The sequence below is a fragment of the Nematolebias whitei genome, chromosome 14 (genome assembly GCF_014905685.2).
Source record: "Nematolebias whitei isolate Nwh7 chromosome 14, NemWhi1, whole genome shotgun sequence".
Lineage (NCBI taxonomy): Eukaryota > Metazoa > Chordata > Actinopteri > Cyprinodontiformes > Rivulidae > Nematolebias > Nematolebias whitei.
The window spans coordinates 28,871,071-28,897,277 of NC_056511.1; the positions used below are offsets into that span (position 1 = coordinate 28,871,071).

The following is a 26,207-nucleotide window of genomic DNA, read 5'->3' on the forward strand; positions in this document are numbered from 1 at the left end:
GCGCTCACACGAAGACGTGGGACTTACCTTCTGTTTCTTCACCTCGTCCGACAGTGGAGCCTCGGCAGCAGTTACCAGGTCCGGCTGAGGAGCCTATGCAGCTGGGCCGAAGCAAACTCACTCCGGCGGAGCGGGATCACCGCCGAAGGAATCGGCTGTGTTTCTATTGCGGCAACGCTGGACACGCCGTCTACTCTTGTCCGGTAAAAGGCGGGGCTCAATAAACGAGAGGAGATGTTTATTGAGTCGCGCATCCACTTCCTCCATCTCCTCACCATTCGTCATCCCCGCCGAGATCTGCGTCCCGGGTAAGATCTGTTCCTCCATCAAAGTGTTTGTTGACTCTGGAGCCGATACGGAGTTTTTGGACTATGATTTCGCTGTCACTGCCGGAATTAAAATCCTGCAGTCTTCTAAGAATCACTCCGTTGTCGCTCTTGATGGTCACCCTCTCAACTCTTCCTCCCAGGTCTCAGAGCCCGTCACGTTATGTTTAGGTGGTAATCATAAGGAACTAATCAGTTTTCTTATAATAAACTCTCCTGAGAACCCTGTAGTCTTGGGTGCTACCTGGCTGGCTAAACATAACCCTCACTTAGATTGGAGGCGGAGGGAGATTTTGGGATGGTCAGAAGAATGTCTCTCCACCTGCCTTTATGAAGCAGTGGTTCCTTCAGACTCTGTCACTCAGTCGCCCAGTTATTATCCAGACCTAGCTAAGGTCCCCACTGACTATCTTGACCTCAAGGAGGTGTTTAATAAAGTTAAGGCCAAGTCATTACCCCCGCACAGACCCTACGACTGTCCTATTGACTTCATGCCCGGTACCACACCACCCAGAGGGGGCCTTTATTCTTTATCCTCACCAGAGCAAGAGGCCATGAAGTCTTACATTCAGGAGTCCCTGCAGGCTGGGATCATCAGACCTTCGGTCTCTCCTGCAGGGGCCGGTTTCTTTTTTGTTAAGAAGAAGGATCAGACCCTCCGTCCCTGCATTGACTTTAGAGGTCTGAACAAGATTACTGTTAAAAACAAGTACCCGTTACCCTTGATGAACACTGCATTTGACCTTCTGCAGAGATCCAAGGTTTTCACTAAGCTCGACCTCCGTAATGCCTACCATCTGGTTCGCATCAGAGAGGGGGACGAGTGGAAGACTGCATTTAACACACCCACTGGACATTATGAATATTTGGTGATTCCATTCGGGCTCACCAACGCTCCTGCAGTTTTTCAATGTCTTGTAAATGATGTGCTTAGGGATATGGTTAACAAGTTTGTTTTTGTTTATCTTGACGACATTTTGATTTTTTCTAAGGACATTAACGCTCATAAAAAACACGTTAGATCTGTTTTAACCCGGCTTCTGCAAAATGGTCTATATGTAAAAGCCGAGAAATGTGAGTTTCACACCACCTCCACTACTTTCCTGGGTTTTGTTGTCTCCCCAGACTCTGTATCCATGGACTCTTGCAAGGTGGCTGCTGTGGTGGACTGGCCCACTCCCAAGGACCGGAAGCAACTGCAACGCTTTCTGGGGTTTGCTAATTTTTATAGACGCTTTATAAAAGGTTACAGCCAACTCGCTAAGCCTCTCCATGAACTTACCTCATCCAAGTCTCGTTTTGTTTGGTCCACCGCAGCAGCCAAAGCTTTTTGTGTGCTCAAAGAACTGTTTTCTTCAGCTCCCATCCTCCGGGCCCCCAACCCCGACGAGCCCTTTGTCGTCGAAGTTGATGCCTCCAGTACTGGGGTGGGGGCCATTCTTAGTCAGCGCAGCCTGGAGGGACGCCTGCATCCTTGTGCTTTCTTTTCTAAGGGTCTCTCCGAGGCAGAAAAGAACTATGACATTGGGGATCGGGAGCTGCTTGCCGTCAAACTCGCCCTTGAGGAGTGGAGACACTGGTTGGAGGGCTCCAGGTTCCCTTTTTTGGTTTGGACTGACCATAAGAACCTGGAGTACCTCAAATCCGCTCGTCGCCTCAACCCCCGTCAGGCCAGGTGGGCACTGTTCTTTTCACGTTTTAACTTCACTTTGTCTTTTCGACCCGGTGAGAAAAACACCAAGCCTGATGCCTTGTCTCGCATCATGGAGAAGGATGACGTCCCCTCCTCTCAGGAGGATCAGTTTATCCTCCCTGAAACTGCCCGCCTGGCCGTTACCCAGCTTGAGTTGGATCTGAAGGCTTCCAACCAGACCAATCCTCCTCCACCTAGTTGCCCACCCGATCGTTTATTTGTCCCTCCCTACATGGTTAAACAAGTTTTGGATTTCACTCATAGTTCTCGTCTATTCTGTCATCCTGGTTTGAGTAAAACGTTGTCCCTGGTTAAGTCACAGTTTTGGTGGGAGACCTTATTTCAGGATGTCCAAACCTATGTGCGATCTTGTCCCTCTTGTTCCCAATCCAAATCCTCCAAGCGCCCTCCTTCAGGGCTGTTACGCCCCCTTCCCTGTCCATCTCGTCCCTGGTCGCACATAGGAATGGATTTCATTACCGGTCTCCCACCATCCAATTCTCACTCGGTCATCCTCACTATTGTAGACCGCTTTTCCAAGATGGTCCATTTGATTCCCCTTCCCAAACTACCATCATCCAAGGAACTCGCCCTGATCATGGCCAGGGAGGTTTTTAGACTCCACGGGCTGCCCACTAACATTGTTTCCGACAGGGGTCCTCAGTTTGTCTCTCTCTTTTGGAGGGAGTTTTGCTCCCTCCTGGGCATTGACATTAGCCTCTCCTCTGGGTTTCACCCTGAGACCGATGGCCAGACGGAGAGGGCTAATCAGGAGGTCGAGGGCAAGCTGAGGATTCTATGCCAACAGGACCCCGAGAAGTGGAGCTCCTCCCTGCCTTGGGTTGAACATGCCCTCAACTCCATTCCTTCCTCGGCCACCGGTTTGTCACCTTTTTACGTTGTCTTTGGTTATCAGCCCCCTGTCGTCTCTCTCCAGGAGAGGGAGGCTTCTGTCCCCTCCGCTCATCTGGCCGCCCTACGCTGCCAGAGGGTTTGGAGGAAGGCCAGACGCGCCTTGTTGAAGAGTAGGGCGGCCTATCGCAAGCAGGCTGACCGCCATAGAACCCCCCAGCCCGTTTACTCCATAGGCCAAAAGGTGTGGTTGTCCACCAAGAATCTCCCACTTAAGCTCCAGTCCCGTAAGCTGGCCCCTCGCTTCATTGGTCCCTTTCCCATTTCCAAAATCATCAACCCTGTGTCTGTTCGCTTGACTCTTCCTAGGTCCCTCCGTGTCCATCCCACCTTCCATGTTTCTTGCATCAAACCGGTGGTCTCCTCCTCTTTTCATGCCCCTGCTCACGCCCCTCCACCCGCCCGCTTCGTTGAGGGTGGCCCTGTCTATACTGTGCGTCGTCTCCTTCGCTCTAGGCGGAGGGGACGGGGGGTTCAGTACCTGGTCGACTGGGAGGGGTACGGTCCTGAGGAACGCTCCTGGGTCCCCTCCCGTCACATCCTCGACAGGACTCTCATCGCCGACTTCCACGTTCTCCATCCAGATCAGCCAGGTGGAACGCCAGGAGGCGTTCCTTGAGGGGGGGATCTGTCATGAATCACGTCCCTGTATTTAGATCTTTATCACTCTGTTCACTAGCTCTGGTTTCTCAGTTCTGTTCTGCTCTTTTCATCCTCACTTCTTCTACCTGGTTCTCATGTGTGGGTGTGTGTATGTGGAGAACCAGTCTGTCCACTCTGCATGTTGGTGAAGGCTGACTGCACTAATTGTCTGCACTGCAGCCAGCTGGCCTGATTATCTCTGACTGGCTGCACCTGTTCTCTCCACCCTTTATAAGCAGCAACCTGTCAACTCTTCGGTGCCCGATAGTTGAACACTCTTAGTAGTTATTAGATATCTCGCGTTCATGCCTGTAGTCCTTGTTCCCCTCTCTTGTCCCTGTTCAAGTCCTCGCTCCTTGTCTTGCCCACCACGCTACCTGTCCCTCTTTCTGGTTGTCCTCCCCTTCTTGTTTGGCCTGATCTCTTGGTTCCTTGACCCTCTGCCTGCCTCGACCACGTCTCTTTGGATTGCCCTTTTGGATTTGTTTCTGCATCTGCTCTTGGTACCGACCCACGCCTGCACGACCACCGATCTGCCTGCTCCTCTGGTACTGCCCGACATCTGCTTCACGTTACTGGACCTTGGAAAGCCTGACCTCTCCTTTTGGATCACGGACTCTGGACACGCAGACAGCTGCGGCCGACTGTCGTCCTTCACCGGACTCAGCCCTTCCAGCAGCTGCAGATCTGAACACTTCCACCCTTCAGGACCCTTGAGATCATCTGAGACGGTTAGTGGTTTTTCCTTATTGACTGTTCTCCACGTTCTGGTAATCAGCACGACCACTAACCGTTCTCTGCTTCTTAGATTGCTCCTGCCATTAACCGACACCAGAACCAGAACCCAGACCAGCACCAAGACCAGCTGTCACTTCCCTCCTAGAAACAATAAACATTTATTATTTATCGTCAGTCTGTTGTGTTGTGATCTTGGTCCAAACCCTCACGAGAGTTCCTTACAGGTGGTGAGTTGGCTCCGATGGTGGGGGAGGATGCCGGTCAGACCTGGCAGACCCAAACGTATTGTGAGGCTTTGCTGAGAACGTCTGGCAGAGTCTCCTGTGAGACGGAGTTTTAACTCCCACCTCCGGGAGAACTTCGAACATGTTCCGAGGGAGGTGGGGGACCATGTGGACATGTGGACCATGTTTCGTGCATCTATTGTCGAGGCGGCTTACCGGAGCTGCGGCCGCAAGGTTGTCGGTGCCTGTCACGGCGGCAACCCTCGAACCCGATGTGGGCACCGTCGGTGAGGGATGCTGTCAGGCTGAAGAAGGAGTCCTATCGGGCCTTTTTGGCCTGTGGGACCCCAGAAGCAGCTGATGGGTACCGGCAGTCCAAGCGACATGCGGCTTGGGTGGTCGCTGAGGCAAAAACTCGGGCATGGGAGGAGTTCGGAGAGGCCATGGAGAATGACTTCCGCACGGCTTCAAGGCGATTCTGGTCCACCATCGGGGGGGGGGGGAGCGGTACGCCACCAACACTGTTTATAGTGGGAGTGGTGTGCTGCTGACCTCAACTCGGGATGTATGTATGTATGTTTTATTTATTCATTTCATTTCATCCAAACAACAAATATAATACAATTTAAAGAAAAGAAAAAAGATATACAATCACAGAAATAAAACGAAAGGCAGCAGAAGAATGAGTTCTTATATCTGCCCCTTGTCCCCAAAATATATTCCAAACAAAATTACTATTAAAAAGCAAGATGAATTAATAAAAAAATAATAAAAAATAAAATAAAAACTTACCTAAAATATAATATCAACTGTAAACAATTTTTATGAACTCACATTATACTTAATATTTTTTAAAAAAACAAATTTTTATCATCCTCTTGAATATGTACATAGTTTTGGCATTTTTAATATCAACTTCCAGATCATTCCACAATCTAATACCCTGAAATATAGTGGATCGCATCTTCAGACTGGTGCGACACCACGGCTTCACAAACATCTCCATCCCCTTAAGATAATAATTACTTTCTCTTTTAACAAATTTCCCTTGAATGTTAGTAGGTAGTATGTTTTTGTTGGCCCCATACATAAACAGTAAGATATTGTAATCAACCAAGTCATAAAATTTTAATATCTTTAGCTGATGAAACAATATATTTGACGGATGGTTATAATCTTTTCTGGTAATAATTCTTATATTAATTTATTCTTATATAAATTATATTAATTTATCTTTTCTGTAAAATAAAAATTGGATTTGTAATTGTTTTACATGCTTTACCCCAGACTTCAATACAGTAAATTAAATGTGGAACAATAATGGCATTATACAATAGAAACATTGCTTTATCATTGAATAACTCTCTAACTTTGTACATTACTGCAATCAATTTAGCTATTTTAGTTCGTAAGTTTTTTACGTGAGATCTCCATGTTAGTTTTTCATCAATGATGACACCCAGAAATTTCACCTCATTGACTCTATTAATTTCAATTCCATCGACTCTAAATGGAGTATCAAGCACTTTCTTGTTGTTACTAAAAATCATATAATTTGTTTTTATCTACATTTAAAGATAATTTGTTAAGTTGAAACCAATTTTGTATTTTCACAAATTCTGTATGTGCCATCTTCAACATTTGCACAACATTTTCACCCACACAAAGAAAAGTAGTATCATCTGCAAACAAAATACATTTAAAAAACCCAGACACATTTACCAGGTCATTCACATATAAAATAAATAGCTTACGTCCAAGTATAGAGCCTTGAGGCACTCCACATGTAATATTACAGAATTCAGATTTTACATCATTTATTTGAACAAATTGTTTCCTTGTTTCTTGGGATGTTGTGGGTCGGTGGGCGGAATACTTTGAAGACCTCCTCAATCCCACCAGCACGTCTTCCACTGAGGAAGCGGAGCCTGGGGACTCTGGGTCGGGCCCTCCAATCTCTGGTGCTGAGGTCACTGAGGTGGTTAAAAAGCTCCTCAGTGGCAGGGCCCCAGGGGTGGATGAGATTCGCACGGAGTTCCTTAAGGCTCTGGATGTTGTAGGGTTGTGTTGGCTTACGCAACTCTGCAATATTGTGTGGACATCAGGGGAAGTTCCCCTGGATTGGCAGACCGGGGTGGTGGTCCCCCTATTCAAAAAGGGGGACCGTAAAGTGTGTTCCAACTACAGGGGAATCACGCTCTTAAGCCTCCCTGGTAAGGTCTATTCGGGGGTTCTGGAGAGGAGGGTCTGTCGGATAGACGAACCTTGGATTCAGGAGGAGCAGTGCGGTTTTCGTCCTGGCCGTGGAACACTGGACCAGCTCTACACTCTCAGCAGGGTCCTGGAGGGTGCGTGAGAGTTTGCCCAACCGGTCTACATGTGCTTTGTGGACTTGGAGAAGGCGTTCGACTGCGTCCCTTGGGGAACCCTGTGGAGGGTACTCTGGGAGTATGGGGTACCAGGCCCTTTAATAAGGGCTGTTAGGTCCCTGTATGAGCGGTGTCAGAGCCTGGTCCGCATTGCCGGCAGTAAGTCGGGCTTGTTCCCGGTGAGAGTTGGACTCCGCCAAGGTTGCCCTTTGTCACCGATTCTGTTCATAACTTTTATGGACAGAATTTCTAGGCGCAGCCAAGGTCTTGAGGGGATCTGTTTTGGTGGCCTTAGGATTGTATCTCTACTTTTTGCAGATTATGTGGTCTTATTGGCTTCATCAGATCATGATCTACAGCTTTCGCTGGAGCGGTTCGCAGCCGAATGCGACGCGGCCGGGATGAAGATCATTTCCTCCAAATCCGAGGCCATGGTCTTGAGCCCGAAAAGGGTAGAGTGCCCTCTCCGGGTCAGGGAGGAGGTCCTACCCCAATTGGAGGAGTTTAAGTATCTTGGGGTCTTGTTCACGAATGAGGGAAAAATGGAGCGTGAGATCGATAGGCGGATAGGTGCAGCGTCAGCAGTGAAGCAGGCGCTGTACAGGTCTGTCGTGGTGAAGAGAGAGCTGAGTCAAAAGGCGAAGCTCTCAATTTACTGATCGATCTACGTTCCTACCCTCATCTATGGTCACGAGCTTTGGGTTGTGACCGAAAGAACGAGATCTCGGATACAAGCGGCTGAAATGAGTTTTCTCCGCAGGGTGTCTGGGCTCTCTCTTAGAGATAGGGTGAGAAGCTCGATCATCCGAGAGGGACTCAGAGTAGAGCGGCCGCTTCTCCACGTCGAGAGGAGCCAGTTGAGGTGGCTTGGGCATCTGTTTAGGATGCCTTCTGGACGCCTCCCTGGTGAGGTGTTCCGGACACGTCCCACTGGGAGGAGACCCAGAGGAAGACCCAGGACACGCTGGAGGGACTATGTTTCTCGGCTGGCCTGGGAACGCCTCGGGATTCCCCCGGAAGAGCTAGCCCAAGTGGCTGGGGAGAGGGAAGTCTGGGCCTCCCTACTTAGGCTGCTACCCCCGCGACCCGACCCCGGATAAGCAGAAGAAAATGGATGGATGGATGGATGGATGGATGGATGGATGGCAGTGATCTCTTCCTCCTCCATTGATGCAATGACTGAAATGGTAAGAAATGGAGGAATTTGTCACGAGCAAATAAAACTCAGGTCCAGCGTGGCTGCGGGAGGGTCTGGAGATTTCCTAGTGGGCTGGTCTGATGTGTGGGCTGTAGACCCAGCTCTCTCTGTTGTTTTTTTTTTTTTTTTTAGATCTTTTTATTAACAACATATAAACACAGAACACCGCTGCGGCGGACGCTGCCAGCGCTCGCTGCCAGCGCTCGCTGCCAGCGCTCGCTGCCAGCGCTCGCTTTTTTTATTTTTTCCGACCTGTCAATCAATCCAGTAGGCGTGTCAGCAAATGACCAATCGCTCGGGGTGCTCGGGGTGTACGCTGGATTATCATGTCTGAACCCTCTGCGTACCGTACATGCGTACGTACGCATGAACGGACATACGCGGCAGTATACTGGAGGCCTTACTGCCGGCAATGCTGTATTATGAAATTCTTTATCAAAGGGTTCGTGAACGATCGGCACCAGATATTCAGACAAGAGGAAAAATAAAACACAGAGACTGTTACTGCTAGGAATAATATTGTCATTTATTTACCTGCCACAGAAAACAGCCAAGCAAAGTCATGTACAGTTGGTACACTCTTAACACACAAATTGATATGAGTATCTCTCACCGTGACAAATGATTGGGAAGCCTTTCGATCCAAATGACAGAACTCACATCACCTACTGCATGGCACCGCGCGCTGGTCCACACAAGACTTCTAAGTTCCCTTGCCTGTCACACCTCCTTTATACCTCTCCCTGACCGGAATCGCGTGAGAGCAGTGAAAAACAAGTTTGATGGTTGTCAGGAGGACAGATCTAATTAAAACATGTTTTTCCATCATCAAAGCGATGGCTCATAAAAACATGTCCTTCCAGTAAGGAGCGCCGTGACCGTAAAAGCGGGCCAAAGCTTCCAGGTCAAAAGCACTGCTAATGCTTATTAAAGCATTCCTAGAGACTGCACCCCTCCGTCCCTCTGCAAACCATCAAAGAGTGTCCCAAATATTAATAAAGGCAACATAAATCATTCCACCCTTTGCCTTTATGACATGTAAAACAAAATACAATCCCTAATATGTGAATAACACGTTGTATAAGTGTGTTTTCAAACTACATGTAAATGAGTGTAAAATAAGTATAAATTGACATAAAAGCATCAAAATAATCATTCCTATATCATTCCACCCTTGCCTTTTATGGCAATTTAGACATTTAATTCTGAAAAGTAACACACACAAAATGTATATGTTTGAATAGGCATAAAGGCAACTTAATATATTTTTATATCAAATGCGAACTAAGTGCTGACACCAGTCATAGAGGGACCTAACAGCCCGTGTCAAAGGGCCTGGTACCCTATACTCCCAGAGTACCCCCCACAGGGCCCCCCACAGGGCCCCTCGAGGGACGCGGTCGATCGCCTTCTGTAAGTCCACAAAGCACATATAGATTGGTTGGGCAAACTCCAACGCACCTTTCAGGACCCTGCTGAGGATGTAGAGCTGGTCCAGTGCTCCACGACCAGGACGAAAACCCCACTGCTCATCCTGAATTCAAGATTTGGCTATCCAACTGACCCTCCTTGATAAAACCCCTAAATAGACTTTACCATGGAGGCTTAAGAGCCTCTGAGCAAACTGTTACAGAGGCAAACTCTGTAACAGTTTGCCTCCCAAACTGTTAGAGCCATTTTATGTTGGTAGTGAGTAACACCAACAACATAAAATGAATCTAACAGTTTGCCTGTTTTAGACATTGTGGATCTCAGTCACAGGGTTCATTTCAGGGCTTATGATTCTCAGTTGCTATTCGTGTTTGTTTTTATTGATCAATATGTTCACTACCATTACCACCCTCACATAATTACTGCCACACTAGGTTTTTATTAGTTCATTCAAAACTCAGTGTTGACTTGGATTGGTCTGCCTGATAGGCTCAATCTGGAAAGAAGAAAAAAAAATAAAAAAATAAAATAATATATATATATATATATATATATATATATATATATATATATATATATATATATATATATATATATATATATACAGGTCCTTCTAAAAAAATTAGCATATTGTGATAAAGGTCATTATTTTCCATAATGTAATGATAAAAATGAAACTTTCATATATTTCAGATTCATTGCACACCAACTGAAATATTTCAGGTCTTTAATTGTTTTAATACTAATGATTATGGCATACAGTTTATGAAAACCCAAAATGCCTGTCCCAAAAAATTAGCATATCATGAAACGGTTCTCTAAACAAGCTATAAACCTAACCATCTGAATCAATGACGTAACTCTAAACACCTGCAAAAGATTCCTGAGGCTTTTAAAAACTCCCAGCCTTGTTCATTACTCAAAACAGCAATCATGGGTAAGACTGCCGACCTGACTGCTGTCCAGAAGGCCATCATTGACACCCTTAAGCAAGAGGGTAAGACACAGAAAGAAAGTGCTTATATATATATATATATATATATATATATATATATATATATATTTTTTTTTTTTTTTTTTTTTTTTACTCAAGGATTCAAGGTTCTTTATTTGTCACTCGCACCCCATGTGGTACATGTGGTGGAACGAAATTATGTACACAGGGTCCCAGTTACATCCAGCAATAAAATGTAAAAGAAAAACAATAATAAAATCTAAGATATGAACTAAGAAAAACATCAACTAAAAATACACTAAGCACTAGTAGCATAAAAACATTATGCCAAACAGCAGCATGAACATTAGTCTGTGTGAGCAGATGAGTATGAATGAACACAGTAACATGAAACAGATCAGCAGCAACATGATGTGATTTTTCACAGTGATTATCCTGGTTAGATATTCATGAGTCTTAACAGCTTCAGGGTAGAGGCTGTTCCTCAGTCTAGTGGTTCTACACTTAATGCTCCTTAACCTCCTTCATGAGGAGAACGGGGCAAAAAGTGTGTGTGCTGGGTGAGTGGGGTCCTTCATGATGCAGGTGGCCCTCTTCCTGTGTCTAGAGGTTTATATGTCTGTGATGGTGGGGAGGCTGACTCCAACAGTCTTCTGTGCAGCCTTCACCACTCTCTGCAAAGCTTTTCTTTCTGCAGCTGTGCAGCCTCCATGCCACACGTTGATGCTGGAGCACAGGATGCTCTGTGATACTGTATGTCTGCACCTTCATTCCCCATTGAGCTGCAGCTCATTTGATTTCTAATTTCTCCTTTTATTTTTTCAACTACTTAATATTTGGTTCATTTTGGAAGATTTTGTGTCAATGTAATAAAAAAATAAAGTGTCTTTCATGCTTATAGCTGTGCACTGTTCTTCCCAATATTAAACATTCGTACAGACATTTCATCATCATCATCATCAACTTTATTTATAAAGTGCTTTAAGACCAGCCACAGCTGAAACAAAGTGCTGAACATGAGTAATAAATAAAATAAAAGAAAGCATAAAAATAAAGTGACAAAGCTAAGCACACAATTAATTAAAAACTCAATTTAAAACACAATAAAACGACGAGTTAAACAGATAAAATATATAGGGTAAAGACGGGTTTTTCTCAGGCGTTCCCAGCAAACCCTCACTACACGTTTGGGTCTACCTGGTTTGTCAGGCATCTTCCCCTACCATCTGATCCAACTCACTACCAGGTGGTGATCATTTGACACCTGTCTTCACCCGAGTGTCCAAAACAAACGGCTGCAAATCAGATGGCACGACTATGAAGTCAATCATCGATCTACGACCTAGGGCATCCTGGAGCACTTGCAAGTGCACTTATGGACACCCATATGTTTGAATATGGTGTTCATGATGGACAAACTATGATTCATAATATCTTTTTTTTACTGTAGGAATATGTTCCAAAGAGCAGGTTTGTAACCTTCACTGTCCAACGTGATTCAGCTGGATAATAAAAAGGAAAAAAATGCTCAAAGGATATTGAGATGCTATAAGTAGTATCTCAGTTTGTTCAAGTCTGGATTTACAATTCTGTCAGTGTGAAGAAAATTACTTTACCATGATCAATATTTGCATTAATAATTTCCAAAAATAAAATTGGTTTGGTACATTTTATTTCTTTGTTGTATTCAAACTTTTGAATTTTATAAACATGAAAATAAATCTTGGAGTTTAGTTGTTCTACAGTGTTCTTAAGTTAACAATTGTCTATTTAAGTTCTTGACAACTATTCTGTTTTGTCAAGGAATATTTAGTTTTGTGGTTGTTAGTATTGGTAAGTACACTAGTAGCACAAGCATGTTGATGCATAGACCTTGATGCTATTTATTGCTTTTCACAGTCCCCAGTGCCCCACCCAGAGAGGTTACAGTGAAGCCAAGCAACAGCTCCAGCATCAGTGTCTCCTGGGATCCCCCACCCAGCGAGATGCAGAATGGCGTCATCCAGGAGTACAGGGTAAACACACATTGCCCAATGCGACTCACACTTTCAGACACATGAGCAAGGTTTATATGATAGTAATGAGTTCTACACAACAAGACTTGACAGGTAGAACCTAAGTAACATGATTTTATGCTGTTTACTCAATGAAACTTCTGTATGATGAGCCAAGTATTTGTTTTTTGCTAAAGTGTTTCACACAACGCAGAGAATAAACCATGAAAACATTCAAATATAGAGACAATCATAATTTACTACAAGAGTAAATGGTTATAGTTAAATAGTTTAAATAAAAACATCAGTTTTTAAAATTAGGACCATCCAGAGGACCTGACTTAACTTAGTTGGACTCATCCCATAAACTACCAACATTCATTATTCTCCCCCCCTCAGCAAAGGGGGCTATCAGCATACTACTTGTTCTATTTGGATTGTCAGTGACAGAGGTGTACTTGTTACACAAATGTAAACCTAGGTGCTATGTTGTGCATCTCCTTCATGGGAGTTTTGAATTCCTTTAACAACCAGCATAATTGTGTTTTTAAATAACTCGTGAATATTTATTTGCCATAATGTTACACATCATGGCAAAACACTAGATAAGAATGTTGCTCCTTCAGAGAAAAAAAACTCTTTCTTGTCTCCTGTTTTGTAATGAGATGTGGGCAAAGGAAGTGAGGATGATGGTGTTGTTGGATGTGAATGTCCAAGATGTTACAAGAGAGGTTAACAAGTGCCTGTTTCTAACCAAGCAGGTGTGAATACCTGATGATAGTTAATGCCATATGTCCACACGAAGCTCTTGGGAGTGTTAAGTCCCAGATGAGAAATACAATAAATATTTTCTGTGAAAATCTGATGTAAAGAGCAGAATTAAAAACAGAAGACAGAGAAAGAGGAGGGAGATATGAGAGGAACAGAGACCCAACATGTGAATTATAGTCATTTTCCTTTACAAATGAGTGCAACGTTTGCATCCCAAGGTGGAGTCATGCATCAGCGGTGTTGGTGTCTGAAAATAATGTACAGTATCAATGATATAGTATGTCACTGTGGCCAGTTTAGGAGTGAGGAAGTCAGCAAGAGAGGAAAAATAAGCCTCAACTGTAGAAAACCAAGAAATTAAGTTATTGGCGTTTTTATTATTAGTATTGGAACGCACAACCTGCAGGAAAAAAATGTTTTTAGAATGATAACGCTAACAAATGTATATGGTGCATTGTCAAGAGTAAAGTTGGGTTTTATTATTATTATTTTATTATTTATTATTAATTTTTATTGGTTCGGACACAGGGATGATGGGAGTGAAGGCATATGGAAGGTGGAAGAAGAGAAAAGATGGAAAAGGGGGTGATGTACAAATGTAATGTTAAAACAGTAGTTATCAGAGCTATTACCATCCATCCATTGTCGTTATCCACTTCTTCCTTTTCGGGTCGTAGGGGTCACTGGTGCCCATATCCAGCAGTCACTGTATGAGAGGTGGGGGGGGGGGGGGGCACCTTGTCATGTCTCCAGTCCATCACAGGGACGTCTGTACAGGTTTTCCGTTCATCACAGGGACAACTGGACATATCTCCACTTCATCACAGGGACACATAGAGACAAACGAGAAAAACAACCATTCACTCTCACTCACACCTAGGGACAGTTTAGAGTTACCAATCAGTCCAACATGCATTTTTTTGGTCTGTGGGAGGAAACCGGAGTACCTGGAGAAAACCCATGCAGCACGAAGAGAATATGCAAACTCCACCCAGAAAAGTCCCGGACCAGCATTTGAATCGGCGATCTTCTTGCTGAGAGGCAACAGCTCTATCAACGGAGCCACCAGCAGCTAATTGATTTCTCTAAATTGTATGTTATTAATTACTTTTTAATTTTTTATTGCTGTCATTTCCTTATTCTTTTTGGATCTGTTTGGAGATATAAGATATTGTTGTTCCCATTGGGGTGACTTCTGGCTGTCACTCTTGGCATGTAACGTTCTGGGATGACCAGCAGGACAAGGTGGGTGTGTGTGGAGGCATCCAGCTATTGTATAAAAAAAACACTCAAACCACCAGCCCTTATGGTAGGACAGGGTTTACCTTATCATTGTTAAGTCTCAGCCCTTTTAGGTCACCAGAAAACACATCTTTCTGTGTTCCTTGTGCTGCTTGAGAGTAGAGTCTTTCAGAGCACATCTATATCAGGGAAAGGTGTGTTGCAAGTGCAGAGGTGTTCAGGCTACAGTGGTTTCTGCTTGGTACGAACGTTATGGGCTTTCAGTCTCACTCCTTTTACCCGCTCTCCAGCAAATCAGAGAAGTTTATTTATCAAGATTATGTGTATTTTCAATATAATTTATTTTACCTACTCTCCAGTAAAGGGCCCTGCATACTCCATCTGATGCAGGGAAATTGGCCAGGCCCTTAAGTCAGCAAAAGTTCATTCAGAGATTCTTTGTTGTGGGCGCTGTTGGTTAGACTGTGATGATACAGGATCATTCTGCAATAACTGGCATGAACCCACATCTCTCTTTTAGCCACTTTTACTGCTGTGTGCATCATAAGTAGTATCTTGAAAAGACCGTGCCAGCGAGAGGCCTTCCAGGTTTTCATCTGATGTAATTCATTACAATAAGTTCTCCTGGTTTCAGGTTGTGGAGTGACCCCTCAGCTGGTCTGGGCAGGGCTGCCCTTACCAGCCCCCTTTGGTTGGCGTTAGTTGTTAGTATACCTGTTTGACAGGATAAGCAGAGAAGCTGTTAGTGGACTGTAGTAACATGTCCACCATTCCTCCTTTAGACACATAGTCATGCCCATGTGTCAGTTTAGTTTAAGGGCTAGAAATGGGAAAGGGTCTTGTATCAGGGCCCGTCCAGATGTTGTTAAAAAAGGTGCAGCCATCAGCTGACCCTTTCCTTCATCCATCATAGGTGCAGAAGAGTTGTAGGGCAGGAAGATCAGACCAGGAAGGGGGAGATGGAACTGGTTGGAGGGAAGGAAGGATAGGGTGTTGAGAGGAGCACAGCACAACATGCTTAGTGTTAGTCAATAAAAATAACTTTTCCTTTTGGATCCAATAGAACTTTATTCCACCATGCTCATCTCAGCCAGACTCACAGACACCACAGAAGAAGAGTGTAAAACACCTTAATATGCGCTACTGGCATGACAGTGCCCCCTAACGGATTGGCATGTAAACTAAATAAAACAAAGGAGTAACAATCTCCCACTTTTCTTTAAAAAAAATTTTTTTTAAATATATATATATATATAAATAACAATGCTTGTATAACTCATGGTAAAGCACAGCCATTAAGGATTTTGTTAGAACAGTTTCAACGTGAAAGAGTGTGAAACAACTCGTGAATTAATTTATTGAACAATACAACGTCCTTCATAAAGAGCCTTAAGTAGTGAGGTTGTAGATGCTCCCTCTTTTGTTAAGCAGTCTGCAAGTTGATCTTTTGTTTGAGACCACAACACTTGATGAACTTTCATTGTTTGAACCAGTTCTTTAATCATATTGATTTCCAAGCTTATCCTTTTCTCTGCAACAAACTTAGTTGACTTTAGTGCATCATCAAGAGAGAAATTATCAGTGACACAGACTATGGGTGGAGGACAAGCAGTACTACCAGCATTGAGTTTAGAAAACAGTGTGGAAAGAAAACTGGCATTATCAATCCCCTCAGACATAGCTAGTGTTTCACCTGCAAGTGTGCTTCTGACAATTCTCTTAATTCTCTTTGACTGCCATGAAATGGGAGAAAGCTGCCCATTTTCACCCATAAAACAATGAGGTTCCCACCCTGAAAGATCTCCAAAAGATGCATCTGTGAATGTAACCATCTTTAAGTTACTGTTTTCTCCAAGGTGTTGAAAATTCAGTTCAACTGACTTGGCCTTGAGTTTACACACAACTCTGTTTGCTTCACTGATGGTCTGCACTGTAGCCTGTTTGAGACTAGATGCTAAATTACTAGCATCAAACATGACATCAGGCCTGCTCTGATTTGTAACCCACAGAAGTTGGCCTATCTTTGATCTGAGCTGCTCTCTCTCCTTTTCAGTGAGGGGCGAAGCTGACTCTACTGCTTGTGAGGGTGAGAGGTGTAGGGGCTGCAGGTGCTGAATGTATGTGTCTTGGTGCATGTGTACCGTCTTACCCTTAGCAACAAGATCCACACCCACATAGGAAAAACTATTATGCGCTTCACGACCGACATTAAACTTTGACCTTAGGTGAGGTATGACTGATTCTGAAAACATGTGTGATCCACCCCATATAAAATCATCAACATGACAAGCAAGTACACCAGTTACATTCTTGCCCTCATTCAGCCAGTAGAAAACTGCAGGGTCGACCTTAGACATGATGCCGCCTGCTTCAATCATGATGCTTTTTACCCTGTTATACCAATACAGTGAGGCATCAGCTAATCCATACACACATTTTCTCAGTTTCCAAAGCATGCCTGTGCTATTGGCCTCTGGGGAAGGTTTGATGAAAATGTCTCTGGACAGTTCCATTCCTTGTAAGAAGGCAGATTTAATGTTCATTGAGTGAAGGTTCCATTGTTCTTAACATATAACTGCCACCAGGAGTCTCAGTGACTCTGAAGCGCAGGTTGGTGAGTCCTTTTGTAGATCAGAAACTTGTAGCTCCTCAAATCCTCGTGCAACAAGCCTTGCTTTTGGTAATAATCCATTTTCACTCTCTTTCAGAGTGCACACCCAATGAGTGGAGACACACTTTTGTCCTTTGTCCTCAATTTCTTCAAACACTTGATTTTGTTTCCAGCTTTTTATTTCATTTTCCTTGGCTTCATAAAATGACATGTCCTTAATCACAAAAACATCCTTGTTTGTATCCGTATCATGAACATTTCCCTGGACATGAAGATCCTCCAACTGTGACAGATAAGCTGATTCACTGTTGCCAGCAACTTTTGCAGGCTCAAGCAGCTCCAAGTTATACCAGTTTTTGTATTTCCCAGTTGCTTTGCTGGCACGTCTCAACACTTTTGCTTTTTGTGAGACACCCTCTGTATTTCTGAATGTCACAATTTGACCTGTCTTTATGATGATGTTCCCTGTGTGCTGTCTCTCAGCCTCTGCATTTTCAGGAGCAGGCAAAGGATCGTTCTCAGAATTTACTGCATTAGTGTCTCCTACTTCCTCTTCATTGATGTCCATTGTATGTTGTCCTTGATTGTTCTCCTCACTGCAGGTAAGCTGAGGTTCTTCATGCTCCTGCGTAACTTTCATTAATCTGAGTTGGTGCACTCTGAAACAGGTGCCTCCATGTCTAACAAAAACGACTGCACCATCTTGACCAATGAACACTCCTGGTCCTTTCCATTCTGGACAGGTCATTTGTTTGTAAAAGACTGTCTCCAGTTTTATATCGCTCATCTGTAGGTCGCAGTTGTTTCTTTAGTGCTCTGCGTATCCTTTCTGAACATTCTGCTTCTGTAAAAGCTTTTCTTGCAGCATATAGGGCTGAAATGTGTTGGGCAACCAATTCACTCTTGGTGGTGCCCTCTAGAGCTGGGGCTTTGTCTATTAATACAGAGGGAAGGTTGGGATTCTGCCCGAACACCAGCTGATGTAGGCTAAATCCAAAGACACTTTGCATAGAGTTCTTTGCCATCAGAGCCCAGTCCATGGCAGTGCTCCAGTCACATCCAGTACTTGTTTTAACTTTCATTAGTATCTCAGTCAGAGTTTGATAATGGCGCTCTAACAGTCCATTACTCCACGGGCTGTAAGCAGGTGTTGTTTTAACTTCAGTATTAAAGTTTTTGGTCATGTCTCTCACTTCCTTGTTATTAAACTCACCACCGTTGTCACTGAACAACTTTTGTGGTGGGCCATGCACACTGATCCAACCATGAATAAAATGTTTGACTATTTCAGAAGACCTCTTGGTGGTTAAGACACTACCAGCACTGAAACGGGTGAACTGGTCAATGATATGTAGGTACCACACCCCAGGTTCAAGCTCATGCAGATCTACAGCAACTGTCTCATTATATGTAGACGACAATGGTAAATCGACAGCAGGTTTTGGTTTGGTCTTACAATATTTTTGACACACTTCACACTGGTTCACAACCTTTTTCATCAGACTGTTGCATTCTGTGTCCTTATTGCCAGAACTAGTCAAAAGACTTTGTATTTTATCAGCAGAGGTGTGCCCAAACTGTTTATGCAGTTTCTCCAAAACTTTCATCTTTTAACTTGTGTTCATCTTGTCTGTTGTAGTCAGTATTTCTTCCTCAGTAGCATCTAATAGCTTATGAGAGTGAGTAGGATTTTTATTTTCACTAGTGTCCACAATGTTCACACAGTAATGACCAGAGCTAGTAAAGTCCAGTTTGACAGGCTGGTTGAACATCATTGCACTGTCCCTTTCCAAAACTGCCCCAGCCCTTTTTTAATTATGTTTTACTCAGAAGCAGTGGAATGTTAGCAGGTACCACTTCAGTTTCTATATTACACTTTTTGTTGCCAATCTTAGCAGGTATTCTTACCTTTTTGATGGAGTGGACGACTCTTCCATCTCCAAACTTAAAGGGCCTGTGACTTTCTAAAAGCATGAGCATGCATCAGGATGGCCTGTGACTTTGTTTTTCTGTCTCTTTCATTGTCTTCACACTTTTTTTTTTGGTAACACAGTACTGTAGTTGTCCAGCCACTCTTGTCCACAAACTGTCCTAGTACAAGCAGTGTCTATTATTGCTGAGCCAAAACATTCTGTCATGAATATTTCTGCATCTGTTGGTGAATCTTTGGTGTATAGAGTTATATTGCACTTTTCCACGTCTGTTGTATCATTGGTTATTTTAACACTCTCAGCTTTGTGCGGACAGACTTTGACCCAGTGAAAAGTACTTTGGCACACTGCACATTTTGAACGCCGTCCATATTTATCCAACGGGTTTGTACCGGGCTGTGGAGTGCTTGTCTGTGGAGTTTTCTGATGAGTATTTTGCCGCCAGGACTTGCCCTTTTGCCACCGTTGCTCTGTTACAAACACGGACTCCTTGTTAATATTTTCTGCTGCCACACTTTTTTTTTTTTGCCAAATATTCCCTTCAAAGCAGACTTCATTGAAGCAAAAGTTATATCTAAACATGCTGTTAGAGCCAACTGTCTGTTCGTCATATCCAAACATGCGGTGTCCAAAAGCTTAAAAGCCAAAACAACGTCGGGTAGCTCCATGTTGTATTTTTTCATGCACGAGTAAAGCTGCTTGAAATCAATAATATAGTCCGTCATCGACATGTTTGCTTCTTTAATGACCCGGTCAAAATTTGAGTACGCTTCATAGACCCTGTCCTTTTCCTCTTTTAGGAACAAATCATCTAGTTTAGCTAACAATGTGGTCATTCCAGTGTCTTTATTTAGATCGTCTACTGGAATTTCCATCGCCATGTCTCGTGCCCTTCCAGACAGCGCCAGGGTGACTGCAAGTGCTTGCTTTTTCTTCTCCAAATCTGTAACTCTCATCCAAATGTTGACTTCATTCTTCCAACTTTCATAAGGCTTTCCTTCTTCAAACGTTGGTGGAACTCTGTAGTTACTAACCATCCTCTGCTACCAATGTTAGTCAATAAAAATAACTTCTCCTTTTGGATCCAATAGAACTCATCTCAGCCAGACTCATAGATGCCACAGAAGAATAGTGTAAAAAATTGTAGTGTGTAGAGGCCTAGTTCACTACAAAATATAAATCGTGTAAAACACCTTAACATGCGCTACTGGCATGACAGTACCCCCTAGTGGATTGGCATGTAAACTAAATTAAACAAAGGCATAACACAGCACTTAGATCAGCAAAAGCAGTAGAGATGGGATAAGTAGAATCCTGTTTTTCCCTTTAGCTCTTTTCTGCAAGGTCATTGATCTCATTTAGTACTGATGGCACTGATTAGTCTTTGTAAAAATATAGTAGAGTGCTGTATGAATGGGTAACTGAGGGCACAGATTGTAGTGTAAAGCACCTTGAGTATCTCAATAAGATAGAAAGGCGCTATATAAGTACAGTCCATCCATCCATCCATCCATTATCTTTTACCTGCTTCTTCCATTTTGGGTCACAGGGGTCGCCGGTGCCCATGTCCAGCAATCACTGTGCGAGGGGCAGGGTTCACCCTGGACGGGTCGCAAGACCGTCACAGGGCCACATGGAGACAAACAAGACAAACAACCATTCACTCTCTCACTCACACCTAGGAACAATTTAGAGTTACCAGTCAGGTTAACATGCATGTTTTTGGTCTGTTGGAGGAAACCAGAGTACCCGAAGAAAGCCCACGCATGCACGGAGAGAACATGCAAACTCCACCCAGAAATGCCCCCGGACCGAGATTTGAACCAGGGTGTCATGGTCAGCGGCCCCTGCTGACCCCCCCATCAGCCCCTGTCGCACACTCACATCCCCATCATGTCATGTTTTCTGCTCCTATTTGCCATGCTGTTTTTCTTTTCTGTCATTAGCCACACCCCCCTCTGCACTTTCAGCTCATCATCCCTGATTCACTGCACCTGTTTGCCTTATTTAAAGAGTTCCACTTTCACTTGTCCTTTGCCGAATTATTACACCACTCATGGTCCCTGATAGTAAAGGCTTCATCACAGTATCTTGTTCCATAGTTTTGTATCCTTGCCTTGCCTTGTCTTGCATTGAACCCTTGCCTGTTTTTTGACTCCTCGCCTTGTCTTGCCCCTTTCTGGATTTGTCTGCATATCTGACCACAGTAACAACTCTTGCTCTCCCTTTACTACTCTTTTGGATCACGACTCGGCCCTGTTCTCGCTTTTCTGCTTCTATGTGCTTGACCCCCGCTACGACCATTGGACCACGTCTCTGGATTTCACCTGCCACATACAGACTGAGAAGGTTAGTGACTTTAACTATTATCACAGTATCCCCTCGTCCTCACCAAAGTCACTAACCTCTCTGTCTTTTAAGATTGGACTCCTGCCTTGGACCCTGACTCCAGCAATAAGCAGCATAACAAATAAAAAATTGTTCTTGTTTTTGCACTACTGTGTCTGGCTTATTCTGAATCTTAAACCCTGGTCCGTGACACAGGGACCTGCTCGCTGAGAGGCAGCAGCTCTACCAGTTGCGCCACCGTGCTGCCCCAGTCCATTTACCATTTATTTTATTTTATGTATTTATTTTGGAGCAAGAAACCACCAAAGCTGTGCACTCAAGACCTACCGAGATCCAGGTTTCTGATTGGATGGCTCTACCTGGACAATTATTGTCAGAAATCTGAATTTTTAGGTTCAGTATGAAGTAGATGATTCCTTTCAGCATGGCTCGTTAGAGAAGTGAATTCTACTCATCTGGGAGCATTGAAAACCTGACTATTCTGACCTCTTCACCCTTCCACTTCTAGTTACATTAAGAATGACAGTTGCTGCCTGTCTTAAAATCTGGGTTTATTTTAGCCTAACTTTGGCCTACAGGCATGCTCTGTTGGGACTCTGATCACTGGGAATCATATTCTCCCTCTATCTTTGTTTGTCTCTTGTTCTACAATATATATCTGATTGATTGATTGATTGATTGATTTTTATTGTCAATTCTGCATATGTACAGGACATACATAGAAATTGAAATTGCGTTACACTCCTACTCAATTTGCAGCAAACAACAACATTAGCAAAAATAAACTAACACAACGGCAGCACGGTGGCGCAATTGGTAGAGCTGCTGCCTCTCAGCGAGCAGGTCCCTGGTTCAAACCCCGGTCCAGGGGCCTTTCTGGGTGGAGTTTGCATGTTCTCTCCGTGCATGCGTGGGTTTTCTCCGGGTACTCCGGTTTCCTCCCACAGTCCAAAAACATGCATGTTAGGCTGATTGGTAACTCTAAAATTGTCCCTAGGTGTGAGTGAGAGAGTGAATGTTTGTTTGTCTCGTTTGTCTCTATGTGGCCCTGTGATGGACTTGCGACCCGTCCAGGGTGTACCCCGCCCCTCGCACAGTGATTGCTGGACATGGGCACCAGCGACCCCCGTGACCCAAAATGGAATAAGCGGGCAAAGAAAATGGATGGATGGATGAAACTAACACAACTAGTTATATAAAAAAATATAAAAAAATATAAAAGTGAACAGCAGCAGGACCTCTGATGCAACGTGCTCAATAGTGACTAACAGGAGACAAAGGGACGCTGACTGAAGACAATAACATGATGAGAGGTAGATAATGGATGTGCAAGGCCAGAGTAAACAATAGTGCAATATAAAGTATAAACCTGAGAAACTTAGTAAAGTGAAGGTGTGCATACCGGTTCTATATAGTCACAGTTATGTACTGATGAGGTGATTAAGTGGAAATGACAATACCAGAATTACCAGAATAAAGAATAAACAGCTCATCTGCAGCTCATCCTCAGAACTTCTGGCTGTCCCTATCCCCTCTCATTTCTAAAGTGTTTCTTCCATCTCTCCCCTTACTGAGAGGGTAAATTATTTTTACAAGAATATTTCTAACCATCTGCGCTGCCCTGCTACTTAGGAGCTGCAAGAAGTGTTAGTGATGGAGAACAAACAGAATCCCAACAATACCATTTGCAGCTCTGCTGGTCAGAAGAGTAATATTGCCAGATTGGAAAGTGCTGGTCTAGCTACAAGCTGGATTCTAAAGGTCCTTTATTTTCTAAAGTTGGAAGAAAAAAAAAATCAGGCAGGCCTTGGCTAAAAAGACTGGATAATTTGAAATTACCTTGGGTCCCTTTTTGTCCTGTGCTGGAGGTGGAGGGTGTTGGATTGTTCTAGACTGAACATTACAGAGGGGTATTTTTTACTTAATTTCTTTTTGTATACAGTACTTCTCTTTTGTAATGGGTTAACAAGTGGATTGTTGTTTTATAATGTACAATTTAAAAAAGATGGTTTTAAGAAAAACTATTGAAAAGATAAGAGATTACAAAATAAGTCATTGTGTACTATTCCCAGTTGAGCTAAATGTTGCAATATTCAAATGTTTAAAATATCATAACATATGTGAAAGTAATTTGATTGCAAAAGGCATACAGAAGAAACCATGAACAAGAAAACAAATGTGTGTATGCTGACTCGGGTATCACACGTCACTCGGTCTCTGCATCCCAACAGGTGTGGTGTGTTGGCAGCGGCGGTGACAACCAGATGTTCAACAGGACTGTAGATGGAAAAACACTGTCCACAGTGTTCCAAGGCCTGAAGCCCGGTGTGCTCTACCAGGTGGAGGTGGCAGCCGTGACCAACGCCGGTGTGGGCATGCGCAGTCAACTGGTCTCTGTTCTCATCAGTGAGTCTGCTCACACACTATCAGTTTAACGTTTGGAACAGCTATTGGATGGACTGGTGTCAAAAAGGTTTCAGATGTTTATGTTTCCTGTGGCATTATGGGTTTATTAACCCAGTAATTTAAATAATCACATTCATGTGAAAGAGCACGACAATAGTTAATATTAAACCTCTACATTTTTGTAGGACACCATGCGTTTAGTATGTCACTGTTTTCCCAGGCTAATTGTTTTAATGTGTACTGAGCATAGACCGTTATATGAGGCTGTTAATGTATCACATATTTATATTGTTCTCATAAAAAATGTTTTACAGTCCTTGTAATGGCCTTAAAGTACTCACTATTGATAACTATTTGACAGAACATAACACTAAAAATCAACAGGTTACCAAGGTAACTACACCGGAGTACAACCATTAATGAAATGTTTTCATTAATTCATTCAACCTTTATTTCTACAGGTTAGTCTCATTGAGCCTCGAGGACTCATTTACAAGAGAGACCTGATTTTAACAAAGAGTGATGACAACAGTAGTCAATCATAAAAAAAGCATATACATTGAAAAATAAATGGAAGAAAATGATGTTAAAAACAAAAATTCTCTAGCTAATGAAAAATGTCCTTTAGTGGAATTTATTTTGTAAAACACAAGTTAAGAAAGTAATATCCTGATGCATGCTCAATAATCCAGGTAGAAAAATCCAAAAAAGTTCAATCTGGTCCTCTGGACATTCAAAAAAAACAAAAAACAAAACAAAGCAAAAAAAATCTAGAAACGTTTCGTCTCCCATCCAAGAGACTTCCTCAGTCTGAGGTGCTGTTTTCTAAACATAACGTCCCAGTGGCTTTTAAACCCCAAAATACATTACGGCAAAGACTGGTTCATCCCAAAGATCAAGTCCCCCGGCACAAACAGAGTAATGTTGTGTATGCTGTTCAGTGTCAGGAGGGCTGTGATCAGTCTTACATCGGGGAAACTAAACAGCCACTGGCCAAAAGGATGGCCCAGCACAGAAGATCAACGTCATCAGGCCAGGATTCTGCGGTCTACACTCATCTCCAGGCCAGCGGCCACTCTTTCAAGGATGAAGATGTTCACATCCTGGACAGAGAGGAACGATGGTTTGAGAGAGGAGTAAAGGAGGCCATCTTTGTGAAAAGAAATCGTCCATCATTAAACAGGGGTGGAGGCCTCCGGGTTCAACTGTCCCTCTCTTACAATGCTGTGATTGCTAGTATCAGTCAGCCCTCTGTGAGTAGTAAACAGCCATCAGTGTGCTAATGACCCGTTGTTAGGCTGATGGTCCTTCTTGAGCATGTGATCAGCTGGTTTTGGTTGTCAGCAGCAAACTGGTTGATCCACTCTGAGAAGGTGGTATTTAAGAGACTGAACTGAATACAGCACCTCAGACTGAGGAAGTCTCTTGGATGGGAGACGAAACGTTTCTAGATTTTTTTGCTTTGCTTTGTTTTTTGTTTTTTTTTGAATGTCCAGAGGACCAGATTGAACTTTTTTGGGTTAAGAAAGTAATATTTTGCTCTTCTCTTGGGGTTGTTTTTGTTGCTTTAGATCTGCCAACAGATCAAGTGTTGACACCAGGTGGGGGGGAGGCCAGCGGCAGTGAGGAGAGCAGCGTGAGTCTGGCTGAGCAAATCACTGATGTGGTCAAGAATCCGGCGTTCATTGCGGGTGTCGGCGGTGCCTGCTGGGTCATCCTCATGGGCTTTAGTGTGTGGATCTACTGTCGCCGCAAAAAGAGAAAGGAGCTCAGTCACTACACTGCCTCATTCGGCTACACACCAGCAGGTCAGGATGAACAACTAACTTGTTAAAGTAACTAACCTGAGGCTCTGTGCTTTTTGCTTCTTTGGAAGACAATTTATAGAAGCTCTGGAAAATACACATGGAGGAAATATCTTGATTCAGCCCAGAGGCACTGCATTTGTGTTTTTAAGAGCTAGACTGACTTTTACCAGTAAAAAGTAAACGTTGTGGGCATCATAATATGGTTTCACGAAGGCTAAAGTTTAACCCGAGTATTAAATAACTATTTAGAGTGTTTCACTCTACAAAGTTTATTTTGTGGATCCTTTCAAGAAAAAAATCATTCAGGTTTAACAAAGAATAGAAAGAGATTATAAACATAGAGGACTTTACCGTCATGTGAAGTGTTTTTCTGTCTTCTTGCAGTTGGTTTTCCTCATGGAGAAGGATCAGGACTCAATGGAAGGTAACACTCACTTCCTGCAAACACATTCGGAAGATCACCTGCAGGGCAAGAGTGACACTCATTTTTAACTTTGAAATTTCATGCCTCATACCAGCCTATTTAAGTTTGCAATCACCTCTCTCTCGCACTCTCTCTCTCTCACTATATATATGTATATATGTATATATATACAGGCACACATCC

At 43.5% G+C, this 26,207-nt stretch overlaps 2 protein-coding genes across 2 annotated transcripts in view; both read left to right on the forward strand.

The window, feature by feature from the left end:
* LOC119420260 (roundabout homolog 2-like) overlaps positions 1-23,705 on the forward strand; it is a 27,467-nt gene extending 3,762 nt beyond the window's left edge. Inside the window, exons 3-5 of the mRNA XM_037687649.1 lie at positions 12,388-12,503; positions 23,618-23,665; positions 23,700-23,705. Of these exons, the coding sequence (XP_037543577.1) occupies positions 12,388-12,503; positions 23,618-23,665; positions 23,700-23,705 (170 nt within the window). The remainder of the gene's footprint in view (positions 1-12,387; positions 12,504-23,617; positions 23,666-23,699) is intronic.
* A 1,743-nt stretch (positions 23,706-25,448) lies between these two features.
* LOC119420261 (roundabout homolog 3) overlaps positions 25,449-26,207 on the forward strand; it is a 66,868-nt gene continuing 66,109 nt past the window's right edge. The window contains exons 1-2 of the mRNA XM_037687650.1: positions 25,449-25,600; positions 25,985-26,024. Coding sequence (XP_037543578.1) covers positions 25,513-25,600; positions 25,985-26,024 — 128 coding nt within the window. The 5' untranslated portion in view covers positions 25,449-25,512. The remainder of the gene's footprint in view (positions 25,601-25,984; positions 26,025-26,207) is intronic.